The 13,793-nt window shown below is 28.5% G+C and overlaps 1 protein-coding gene across 1 annotated transcript; it reads left to right on the top strand.

The window, feature by feature from the left end:
* Positions 1-626: 626 nt before the first annotated feature.
* On the top strand, positions 627-2,404 carry GLRG_11891 (uncharacterized protein; the record flags this gene model as incomplete). Its single annotated transcript, XM_008102574.1, has 2 exons — positions 627-2,211; positions 2,310-2,404. The coding sequence occupies 2 exons, from the start codon at positions 627-629 to the stop codon at positions 2,402-2,404; spliced, it is 1,680 nt and encodes a 559-aa protein (XP_008100765.1).
* Positions 2,405-13,793: the final 11,389 nt, after the last annotated feature.

Below are 13,793 nucleotides of genomic sequence, written 5' to 3'. Positions count from 1 at the left end.
CGTCGTGACCAACAGGAAATGCCAGCGTTCTGGCCATCGTTCCTCGATGAACTGGCTCCTCAATGGACAGGCCAGGGCTTGATATCATTGGTCTAGAGGACGCTTCCCCGCCTATTCCCCGCGATTTCGGTTCAAAGATGCCCCAGAGACACCTCGAACCCCGGTACCGTCTGCATGGGGTCACTGAGCTAATGTGAATGCTGGTTGACGAACCTTGCTGTACCCCCTGCCTAGAGAAGAGGAAGAGGAGGATGAATCACATGGCACAATCATCTGCAATTTGGGGTTAGCCTGAGGTTGTGTGATTCGAAAAGAGTGAGCTGAAGATGAGAGCGAACTGATTCGTGGACTCCATGACGAAATGTAAGCAGCCGACGGGCTCCTACCAATACAGCTCTAAGCTCCCAGGCAAACTTAGAAAAAAGGGTGAATGGCAAATTCTTGGCGCATCTTCGACGACTTGGCAATGGCAGATACCAGACCATCGGAACCGATAATGGGCGTGGTAGCACAAATTCTTCATCTCCCGTGCATCCCACCCTCTCCTGCTTGTTCCTCTTGTATTTAGCGACATTATCTCCCATTGTCAATCCCCAGCCCGAATTACCTATTCCCGTACGGACACGATGGCAGATTACGAAAAGTCACACACCAGGTCTGCCAACCACGCTGAGTATGGGGCATACACACCGAACGTCGCTCTCATCGAGGCTGCCGCAGCCGCAAGTGAAGAAGAGGGCAAACTTTCCCGCAAAGAACTTTTCTCGCGCTACTGGCCAGCCGCGACGTACAGCATGCTGCTAAGCTTGGCTCTTGTCATGGAGGGTATGGATGTTGGCCTCATCAATAACTTCTTCGCCCAAAACGCCTATGTTAACAAATTCGGCTGGCCCGATGGTAATGGGGACCAACACATTTCGGCTTCGTGGCAGGCGGCTATCGGCAACGGTAACAACCTGGGCAGCATCGTCGGTCTCTTGCTAAATGGTTGGCTGCAATCCCGTTTCGGTTCTCGCAAGGTGTACATGGCGGCTATGGTTTCTATGGGCGCAACCATCTTCACCTTGTTCTTCTCCGTCAACGTCCAGATGCTTTTGGCAGCCAATTTTCTGTGCGGAATCCCATGGGGCATCTTTCAAACACTTACTACCGCTTACGCCGCCGAAATCTGCCCCGCTGCTATGCGCGGATACCTGACTGCTTGGGTATCCATGTGCTGGGGCACTGGCACATTTCTGGCCACTATTGTTCTCCGTGGTTCTCTCGAACTGGAAGGCGATCTCGGATGGAAGATCCCCTATGCGTTGCAGTGGGTTTGGATCATTCCCCTATTCATAGTTGGCTATCTCGCCCCGGAGAGCCCATGGTACCTCATCCGCAAGGGTCGCGTCGACGATGCTGAGAAATCGCTGCGCCGCCTCGCACGAAAAGACCACTATACCGAGCAGTCCATGGCTGGGACTTTGGCTCTGATGAAGCACACCAATGAGATGGAGAAGATTGAAGCCGCGGGAGCGACGTACAAGGACTGTTTTCACGGAACCAATTTGCGCCGAACTGGTATTATTTGTATGGCTTGGGTCATCCAGATTCTCAACGGTCAATCCATCTGCTCTTACGCCGCTATCTTTTTGAAATCGGCTGGCATGCCCGAGACTCAGTCTTTCAACTTCAACATGGGTATTCAATCGGTGAATATTCTGGGTACAGGTATAGCAATTGTTCTTATGGGCAGGGTCGGACGTCGTACCTTCTTCTTCTTCGGGTCCTCCATTATTGGTGGCCTCATGCTGATTGTCGGCATCCTCGGGTCTGTCGGCGTTGCGCCCTCCAACGTTGCAATCGGCGTGGCTGTGGCCTTAATCATCACCAATCTGACCTTCAAAATGTCATTAGGTCCAACCACATTCACCATTGTAGGAGAAACCTCGTCTAGTCGCATTCGATCCCAGACAATTGTCCTCGGCCGTGCTGTTTACGTCGTGGGCCAAATCATCGTCCAGCAGCTCAACCCACGCATGTTGAACAGTAAAGGCGATGCTTGGAATTGGGGCGCCAAAGCTGGTTACTTTTACTTCGGGCTATGCTGCATTTGGGCTGTCTGGATCTTTTTCTTCCTACCAGAAACCATGAATCGCAGCTTTGCTGAACTGGACTACCTGTTTCAAAAGAAAGTTCCTGCGCGCCAGTTCGCTACCCACCCCATTGACCGTAAGTTCTGTCACACTATCGACAAACTCCTCTGTATCAATATTACGGGGCGTGCCACCAGGCGTCAAAGGATCAGGCTGATGAATGATGCAATGCAGTTTTCGAACTCACGGGCGGGGCCGGCACGAAGAAGCTCGATGATGATCATCTCGAGAATAATATCAGTGAGATCCGACAGGAAAGACAAGCATAAGTGAGGTTTTTGTACCAGCACTAAAGTGAGGGAATTGGATTCATGAGAGAAACAAGCTTAGTTACAGCTGGCTACTAGATGAGACAGGCAGTAGATGCTCTTAGACGGAATAATTTTACCATTCTGAGATGTATTACTGTTCTCTATGTGGACAGATTAGACAAAGCTCATACAGTAACTGTGGAATATTTATCAGGTATAAATGCAACTGAACTAAACTGTTATATAAACTATTAACCATTAGATAACCTCTACGAACTTCTTATGTAGTGTCGTAGCGTCGTAATTGACGAGTGATTTAGAGCTCAACCCTAGTCTTACCCTTGCAGGAGTGGCAGATATCACACCTGCAAACGTCCGTCTCGTGAAGACATTCCTTAGAAACATTTAATAATGGCACCTTTTATAACGACTACGTTTGTCTGTCTTGCTTATAAAGAAGTACATCTTTAATGCAGGGACGGTGCATATTGTAGTTGTTGGCATACGGGAGATACGGTCCGGGGAGGTGGGTCACGTGACACACCACCTCCCTCAGCAGAATCCTCTACATCTACCTACCACACTAAGGGGCCTAGGCTAAATCCTAGATACAACAGTAACTACAGATATTTATAATTTAATACTATTAATATTAACACTTATTTACTACCTTACTTATTATACTAACACTAATTAGTAGTTACTTATAACTAATAATTAGTAAGGTAGCTAATTAATAAGAAGAGATAATTTTCTTCTTTTAGGCTATTAATTATACGAAGGAGGTATTGCTAGAGCTTTACGCCTGTAACTACCTTAAACCTTAACTTCCTCCTTTAGGCTGTTATTAAGGGCGTCTATTATACTACTAATTATTATTCTTATAGATAGTAGAACTACTAATCTATAACGTTAGTATTAAAAGCCCTTTATATAACCTAGTAATTTATTACTATTACTATTACCTTTATTATTTTTAACTTTAACTTTACTTTTATTTTTTAATTATTATTATTATTATAAAAGCTTACTTTTAAATTATCTTATAAAGTATTATAGTAACTGCTATTAAAATACTACTTAATTTAACTAACTTTAGTAACTACTTACTTTTTTACTTACCTTTTCTCTCTTAATAAATATACTTACTATTATAAGCTAATAAGGATTTTTTTATAGCTTACTGCTACTACTAGTGCTACTAAATTTAATAAGTAAATATATTATAGCTAAAAAATATAAGGTAAGTAATAGTACTAAGATATATCTTAATAAATAAGACCTTAATGTTATCTACTTATACCTTATATAGTATATAGGTAACTAAGTATGAAATAACATTATTAGTTATAATTCTTTTTAAGATTACTAATATAAATTTAATAGATATTTAACTAAGCTTTTTAATAAGGCTAGATTAAAGCCTTTTACCCTTTTTTATAACCTTTTTCTTAAATATAGCGTCTATATAAAAAAGGAATATAGTTAATAAGTTACCTTAAGTTTTACTACTATTCTTAGGCAGAAAGACTTTTACTTATAGACTAATAAAGAGATTAAGAAGATAAGGTCTACGTTAACTACTTTTTATTATTAAATTAAATTAGATCTAGGTTTTCTTAAAGATATTACTAGAGGGTACGTTAGCCTGAAGTAATAGGTATAACTTTATAAGTAATAAATAAGTAAGGTATAACTAGGTAAATAATATATACTAACTATAACTACTACTAGTAAAGACCTATAGTAATAACTTAGTAAATTAGAGGTAGCTAAGTAGTATATTTTAAATACGAAGTTATAAAAAAGATAATAACTAACTATAAGCTACTTACCTATAGTAGTTCTATTAGCTTTACTAAATCTATTAATATATTTATAGCTAGCTTTAACTTTATATACCTAAGATATAGGATATCTACTAATTCCCCCTTATACCGCTATATTCTATTCTATTACTAACTTATTATAAAATCTAGTGTATAGACTATTATAAGATAAGTTATCTTACTACTAAAAACCTTTAATAGATAAAACTATTAATTTATCTAATTAGTAACTACTAAATAACTATATTAGTAACCTATATAACTAATTAACTTATTACTTTAATTCCTTATTACTATCCTTATAGTAACTAACTAATCTTATAAAGCTATTAACTAATAAAATAAAGTATAGTAGTAAGTTATAAAACGTTCTATATCTTAAGTTAAGTATATTTTAAGATAAATATAGTAAGATTAGGATTAAAAAGCACTAACTTACCCCTACCTTTTTTATTATACTAAAAGATAAGACTTCTTACTTCTATTTTACCTATATCTATAGTAATAGTATATAAGATTTTCCTAATATAGTCTATTATATAAAGAAATAATTTAAGACCTTAGAATAGATCTAGACTTATTTATCTGAATAGCAAGAAAATATATTTATAAAAGTTATATATAATAATCTAAAGATAAGTAAGCTCTAGATCCTTAAAAGGCTTATTAAAAAGCTAAGTATTATCTAATAAGCTTTTATCTTAATATATTATTATAATAAAGTTGTTAGAAGTTAGCGACTTAATACCTACTCTAAAGTCACTAAGTATAATCTTTACTTATTTAATCTATCTCTAATATTAAGTAGAGCCTATAAAGAAGCCCTCTAACTTACTCCTTAACACTCTTATAATAAAGATAATAATTATAGTAAAAAAGCTACTAAAGATACTAAAGCAGAGACAGGGATTATAAGTTACTATTAGGTTGAATATAAGAAGAGAGTCTAATTAGCAGCTAGAAAGTATAAGAACCTTCTAATTAGCTATAGTAGATAGAGAATCTTTATGCTTCTTCTTCTAATCTTTTTTAAACTTTCAAAATTACTAATTAAAAGTCTTACCTTACACTTAATTTAGCAAATATATAATAACTTAGGTAATAAGGAGCCTTCTGTCTAGTCTAATTAAGTCTTAAAGTCTCTAATTAGTATTAAAAGCCTAATTAAAGCCTTAACGTTTATTATAACTAATCTAAGTACCTAAGTTACTTTAAGTTATAAGGTGTTATAGTGTTTATTTATACTTTACTATTATAACTAAAGTCCTTAACTATACTACTATACGCTTTTAATAGTCTCCCCTCCTAGGAAAATAATTCTAAAGATTAAAGTATAAGGTATAAACTATAAACTAACTTAGTAGTATTAATAATATAAGACGTAATATAGATATAAAATAAGTAAGTAAAAGAATATATAATTTAAATAGCTAATAATATCTAGATATATATAGTATCTAATTAAAGACTACTTTTATTTAAAAAAATAAGTAAAATAGTATGAAGAATAATAATAATAATAAGATACTCTTAAGATATAAAGAACTAATTAAAGAATCTTTTTAAAACAAAGAACTTAAAAACCTTAAATAACTTAGTAAGAGAACTAACCCTTAATAGAAACTTACCTAATTAAGATTATACTTACTATATAACTTATTATATAAAAAGTGTTATTAATTATAATACTTACTATTTAGACTTTAAGTAAAACGTTATTTTACTTAGAAAGAATTTATTTATAAAGTAATAAATACACTATAATTAATATTATTATTAACCTTATAGACACCTATATATTAATAATCTTACTAAAAATAAGTAATTAGTATTTTACTTTTAGTTAAGAGAAAAATAAGATTTAAAGTTTTTTTAACTTACTACTTAACCTAGAAGATAAATAAAAAGAACGAAGTAGTAATAACTTTAATACTTATTATAACCTACTTATAACTTTTGATATGAAAGACTTTAGCTAACCTAATAGGCTATAAGCCTTTACTTTTACTTTAGCTGGCCTAAATTTAAATACTAACTCTACTAGTAGCCCCCTTAAGGTTAAGTAAACCTAAAATAAGTCCTTAACTAAAAGTAGCCTTTTTAGTAGTATAGTTATTAATAGGTTACTAAAACTAATTACTAGTTAAATTAAAATAACTACTACCTCTCTTAAAGATAAGCTTAATTAAAATAAAATATAAACATTTAATAAGCTCTTTATACTAAGATAGGCTATAGCCTTATTATATTAAGGTAATAATATTATTAAATTCCTTAAGGATTTTAAGGATAAGTACTAAATAGCTAGGGTCCTAAAACGCCTAATAGGGGCCTTAGTAGCCTAATATATATAGAAAAGGACCTTAGTAGATATAGTAAAAACACTTATTAAGGACGTTTTATAAACTAATACTAGACTATAACTCCTAGCTAAGTTTAAAGGGTAAAACGCTAACTAGTTCCTTATTAAAAGAAATAAATTGAAAAGGCTACTAAAGGTCTAGTAATTTCTAATTAGGACTTATTAAGTACTTAAAACTTATTTAGTAGAATTAACTAAATTATTTCTTAAGTAAAAGAATAAAAGCTTTATTTTATTACTAATAGATTACTAATTAAATAGATTTATAAATACTTTTACTACAAGACTATTAAAGACGCTATAAAGAAAGCTAGGCTATCTCTTAACGTCTTTATTTAAAAAATAAGCTATTTAGACCTTTAGACTATAACTTTAAAAAGTATTACTTATAAGAAGAAGTATTACTTATAAGAAGAAGTATTACTTATAAGAAGAAGTATATACTTATTAAATAGGCTTTTATATATTAATATATAAATAAGACATAAGTTTAGGGGTAAATTAATATATATTCTAGTGACTAAAGAGCTAATCCTACTTATTGTTATATAAAGGGTTTTATACCTGTTTATACGTCCTTAAGTTATTTAGCTATATGTAATGTCATTGTCTCTCTTAGCCTTTAGTCTAGGCTAAGTATCTAATCTGTACCCTTATAGTTAAATTATAACAAACTATCCTAAGTTATAGATACTCTATAGTTGTTATACAAAACGATTGTCCTATAGTTGTCGTATAATTATGTAATATTGTTATTCTAATAATACTATTATTGACTTTAGATTTATAATTTAACTTATAAAAAGATATCACTAGGTCTATAAGTCTAAACACTATACTTAAATAGCTTAAGAGTTAGAAGTATATACTAGTTGAAGTAAAAGCCCTTATAAACTTTATATTTAATTATAACCTTATAAATAAATCTTTAAAGCTTAGTATTTTCTAATACTTAATATATTTTTAGCTTAAGATAAAGGTGTATAATATTAATACACTTTACCTTAATTAAAATAGATTAGTTTATAAACTACAAAATAAATTTTAATACTATTATTTAACTATATATAAGTATATTAAGGACTATAATTAGTATATAATAAATAAAAGTACTAAATTCGTCCTCTTTATATAAAGATCCTAGAAATATAGGCCTTAAAATAGTAATATACTAATATCTATAGTGCTACTTACTATCTTAAATAACAGCTACTAAGGAGGTTATTTAAACTATATAGCACTACTTACTTATATTTCTAACTTTAGTAAAAACCTTATCTTAAGATATATAGCTAAGAAAATCCTTAACTAGTAAGTTAGCCTACCTTAAGAAGCTAAAATAAACTTCTTAAAAGTATAAATTCTTAACAACTTACTAATACTAGTAATAAGTAAATATATTTATATAGTTATACTTAAGTCTTATTAAAGCTATAGCTTTAAAGCTTTTAATATTACTAGAAAGTAGCTAGATAAGTTACTATAGACTATATTATAAAGATATCTTTAGTAATTATACTAAGACTAGAGTTCCCTACTAAGTAAGCCTACTTAATCTAATATTATTATTAAGCTCTTAAGTAAGATATTAGGCACTTATAAAAAAGAGTTATAGTACTTAATAAAAAAGATAACCTAATTAGTAATATAAAAAAGCCTTAAGTAGGTTTATAAATAACTATCCTTTAGTAACTAAAGAAAAATAATAACTACTAGAACCTAGGATTTACTTTAACCTCTTTTTTAATAAAAGACTTAAAGTTAGTTATAAATATAATAACTAATTAGATTTTTACTATTAACCTAGCTTAAGAAGATTACTACTTAGTAGAGAAGAAGCTAAATACACCTATATCTCTACCTATATAGCTTTTAAGAAGTATTTAGCTAGAATTTAATAAGGTAATAAAGATTACCTTTAAAGAATATAAGTACTTTAGTAAAAAGCTAACAAAAGTGTTTCTCTTAGTCTCTTTGTTAATAATTAACCTTACTTTAGGATCTAACTAAAGAATAAAAGTTAAGGATCTAATTAAGAATAATAATATAGCTATTAGCTTAAGAAAACCTTTTTTAGCTAAGATTACTAAAGTAACCTATATTACCTCCTTATTATAGCTATTAAATATAGTTATAGCTAAGATATATCTATAGTTAGAGATTAAGATAATATAAGTTAAGAAGTATTAGTAAATACTATTAATTAGTAAAGTCTTAAACATAAAGGGTTAGGTTAATATTCTTACTAAAGAATATATTAAAGAAGTAGTTATTTCTTATATATTTACTACTATATTAATAAAGACCTATAAGGCTAATAAATATAAATTAAAGTTTAAAGGTTTTTATTATATAGACGTTTATATTAGTTAGTACAAGGTTAGCTTCTACTTTTTTATTATAAATATAAAAGATATAGTAGACCTCTTTTTACTAAGGCTACTATGTATCATTAATAGTAAGATAGCTTTTAGATAAGTAAGATAACTAATTAGTATTTATCTTATACTAAGTAAGACTTTTATAAGGACTTTAGTAAGTATTATTTAGAAAAATATAAGATTAAAGCTAGCTAGAACTTTACTAAATCTCAATAACTATCTTAAGTAGATCTTTAACGTTAGTAAGTTAAAAAACTAGGTGTTAGTAGCTATTTTAGTACTACTACTAGTAAAACACCTTATCTAGACTTAAATCTTAATAATAAAGATATACTTATAATAAGGTTATCTAATTCAAAAGCTAAGTTTATAATAACTTATATAGTAAAAAGTATAAGCAGACTTTATACTACTATAATCTTATAGATTATAAAGGTAATAGTATAAAGCTATAGGTATTAGCACCTAGTGCTTAATAGCTTAAAGGCTAAAAAGCTATTTTTATTATCTTATTAAAAAAAGTAATCTATTATAAGATAGCTTAAGAAAGGATTTTAAAAAGCTACCTAACTAAGTTACTAAACTAAGTAAGTAATATAGTAAGTAGTTAAATTAGTAATACTAATAAAGGTTTTTATAGTATAAAAGAAAAACATAAAAAGTATAGCTAGTTAATAATTACTTTTTTAATACCTTAGCCTTAAATAAGGACCTATACTAAAAACTTAAAAAGATTAAAGCTTTTAGTAAAAGGTTTACTTACTTTTTTAGGTTTTCTTTTAATCTAATTACTTTAAAGCTTTTTAATATTCCTAAGTAGTCCTACTTTCTTTTAAAGCGTCTTAAGAAGATTACTAATTAATATACCTACTTTAAGCTTAATAAACTTAGGTTATTAAAATAGATCTTACTTAACTATAAAGCTGTACTAGCTTAAAAGTTTAATAAATATAAAACACTAGACCTTATAGTAGCTTCCTTATAGGTTATTAAGATAGTCTTATATAAGGCCTAGTAGTAAAAAAGAATTATAATTACTAAAGTGCTAATCTTAAAGGCTATAAGTACTTTTGTATAATAAATTACTAAAAGTATTATTAAAGAAAGCTATAAAGTATACTATAACTTATAGTTTTATACTTTAAAGGAAAGTAATAACCTCTACTTAATTAACTTTATAACTAGGTATAATATAGTTACTATTTAAGACGCTTAGCTACTACTAGGGGCTAGTAAGTTCTTAAAGAATTTTATAATAAATTAGCTTATATCCTTACTAGATTTCTTTTTAAGATATAATTAGACCTTTTTAAATAGAAAAAGCTATAACTTTATAACTTTTATAACGCCTTTTAGCCTTTTTAAGTACTACTACCTACCTTAAGGCGCTATAAACCTTATTACCTAGTTTTACTATATTATTATAAAAATCCTTTATAATTAAATTCTTTAGTACTACTATATATTTATAAATAATATTAGTATTAAATGCCTATATTCTTAGTATAGTAATCAAGTAATTCCTAACTATATTAAGATCTACTACTTTATCTATAAGTACGTTTAGAATATTAATTGTACCTTAATAAATATAAAACTGTTAAGATATACTATCTTAAGTATTAAATTATAATAGTATTAAAAGTCTATAGTAATTACTAGGTATCTCTATAGGACCTTTAGTAAGAAGCCTAATTAGGTAAAGATACTAAAGATTATAAAATAAGCTAAATATAAGGACGTAGGGAATATATAGTGATTTTTAGGCCTCTATAACTTGTATAAGTCTTAGGTAAAGTATTTTTTAAAGATTATATTACCTTTTATAGTTTTTTTATAAAAAATAAAGAAGTTTAAATAAGGCCTTAATCAGAGGTAGGTAATATAAACACTTTAAAAGAAACTAATACCTAGCCTAAGTTTAATAACCTTTAACTATAGCCTAGAGGCTAAGTAAATTATTCTTAATACTAATATAAGTAAAAAAAATAAGTTACTACCTTTAGGTAGTATATTAGTAGTAACCTTACTATATTATAATATCAACGTAGGGTTTAATATAAAGCTAACCTTAACTATAACACTAGTAAGCTTAAAGCCTAGGCTATCTTTATAGTATTAAAATATCTATTAAATTACTTTTCTAAGATTAACTTCTTACTAAAAGTAAATACTAAGGTTTTTATTACTTTAATTAATAAAGTAGTAAATAATATACTATTAGTAATAATAACTTACTAGTTAACCTAGATTAGGCTTTTTAATTTTAAGATTAAGTATATTCTTTATAAAAAGACCTTACTATAAATATACTATTATAAAAGCCTTTTAGGCCTTTTAATTATAAAAAGGCTACTAAAAAGAAAGATATTAAGGATATTATTAATATAAAATTGTTTTAAATAATAGTTACTAAAAACCTTTTCCTTAAGGCTTAGTCCTAATTAGATACTACTTTTAATATAGGAGACCTTAATTAGGCCCTAAGTAAAGTATAGGACTTACTAAAGGGTTCTAAGTAGTTAACTAAGTTAAGATAAATTACTTACTTCTTACTTACCTTTAAGCGCCTTCTAGGGATTATAAATAAAAGGTTTTAAAAGTTTTGTATTAAGGCTTTTTACTATAAGGTTTATAATAACGTAGTATTTAAGTATAAACTATAATATAGGTTAACGCTTTTATAACTTATTAATAATCTAATCTTATAAAAGACTTTAATTAGCTTAGTATAGAATAAAAGTAGGCACTAAAAATATAAGGCTATATATTTCTACCTTTATAATACCTATTATTAGCTAGGTATATATAAAGACGTTTAGTTTCTTATTTATAGCTATAATAGTTATTAAAAAGCCTATTTACCTTAATCAGATAATACCTATATATTAACCTCACTTTTAGCTAGGCCTTTTTAGTATATATATCTGAATATTTAGTATATTAAGAAGTAAAAGGTTATTAAAGCTATATGTAACCTATCTAGCTAGGTTAAGCCCTTGATCTTTAGGGATACTACTTTATTAAATATTACTAAGTTTCTTTAAGAAAATATTATTTACTAACATAAAGTTTATAGTACTTTAATTATAAATAAAAGAAAAAATAACTAGGGCTATATTAAAGCCTTAAATGAAAAAGTAAAAAGCTACTAAAAAGTAATATCTACTTATAACCTCTATACTAATAAGGTATTAAGAAAACGTTACTAAAGTATTATATATATACTATAGATATAGTCTAAATAAGAGAAAAAGGATATCTATAATATTTTACTTATTATTCTTTTTACTAATTAGACTACTATATGCCTTAGCTTTAATATAAGCTTATTTTATATTATTTAGAGGTATAATATAGCTACCTTTATTAAGAAGAAGCTAGCTACTTAAAGGTTTCTTCATAAGGAATATATTTAGACACTAGATAAGGAGCTTTAACTATAAATTAAAGCGTTTTAATAGCTTTATAAGGATTATAAAAAAGTACCTATAATAATAGCCTAATATAAAAAGATTACTACTTACTAGTATAATATAAAGTATAAGTGTAGTTAGTATAATAATAAGCTATAGGCTAAAGATTAAGTACTTATTTTCAATATCTTAAGGAAGACTAATATATCTATATTAAAAAAAAGCTTCCACTAATAAGGGCTATTTTATATTAACTTAGTTTTACTAAGTAGCGCCCTATATATTTTTAAAAACCTTATAAGTAAATATACTATATAAGTAACCTATAAGCAGAATTATCTAAAGAAGCACTATACTAAAGATTATAATATTTTATACCTTATTAATAAGTAAGACGTTAGAGGAGATATCTTTATAAATATTTAGGACTTTCTTAGTTAATACTTTTATTTCATTTTAAATAAAGATATATATCTTTTAGCTAATACGATTATATAATAGTTATAAAAAATAAAGGATAAAGGATAATAAAAGTATTATATTAAGCTTTAGGCTAATTTTATAATAACGTTAGGCTACTATAACCTAAAGACTTAAAAAGCTATAAGACTACTACTTATCTAACTAATTACTAAAGCCTTTAAAACTACTTTAATTATTATATATATAAGAACCTAAATGTCACAAGCGGGTCAGGGTAACCAACTCTAGCATAAAGCAAAAGCTTCAGTAATAATGCACCTGCATCATTATCCCCTGTTCTGCACTATATAGTTACGTCAGCCAGCACCTAACTATTTAGGTCGTAACACTAAAGACCTACATAACTTAGATATACCTAAGACTAATAATCTAAATAATTAATAAGTTTAAGAAGCTATATTAAGGGGAATAATAAAGAAGACTGCTAAAACTTTAAAGGCGCTAACTAATAAGTAAGAGTTTTAAGCTAAAAAAAGAAAACTATAAACTAAGGGAACACCTAACACTTAACGTTACTCCTTAAGAAGTAACTACTTGAAACTATTGAGTACTAATTAGCCTCTAGCGCTTTATCTTTTAAGCTATTTAGACTATAACTAATTAGATACTACTTTTAATATTATACTTAAAGAAATATACTAAAACTAACTTTTACTCTAGTCTAAAAAAGTAAAAAAAGCTATACTACTTTAACTAATATAATAATAATAATAAGAACTAGCTAGGTTAATATAATTAGTATTTTTAGGCTTAATAGTATTTTAATACTTACTTTAATATATATAATAATTAAGTACGCTAGATAAGTAATCGCGCTACCTAATTATAGCTACCTTATAAATATAACTAAGAAGTAACTATAAAATAATAAAATTAATTTAAACTACTTAGAATCCTGTTCTTTAGATATTTCTTTATTAAACTAGCACGTTTACG

This window comes from Colletotrichum graminicola (assembly GCF_000149035.1).
Source record: "Colletotrichum graminicola M1.001 genomic scaffold supercont1.173, whole genome shotgun sequence".
NCBI classification, from domain to species: Eukaryota; Fungi; Ascomycota; class Sordariomycetes; order Glomerellales; family Glomerellaceae; genus Colletotrichum; species Colletotrichum graminicola.
Note: the sequence above shows the minus strand (reverse complement) of the source record. Positions and strands in the feature narration are given on the sequence as shown.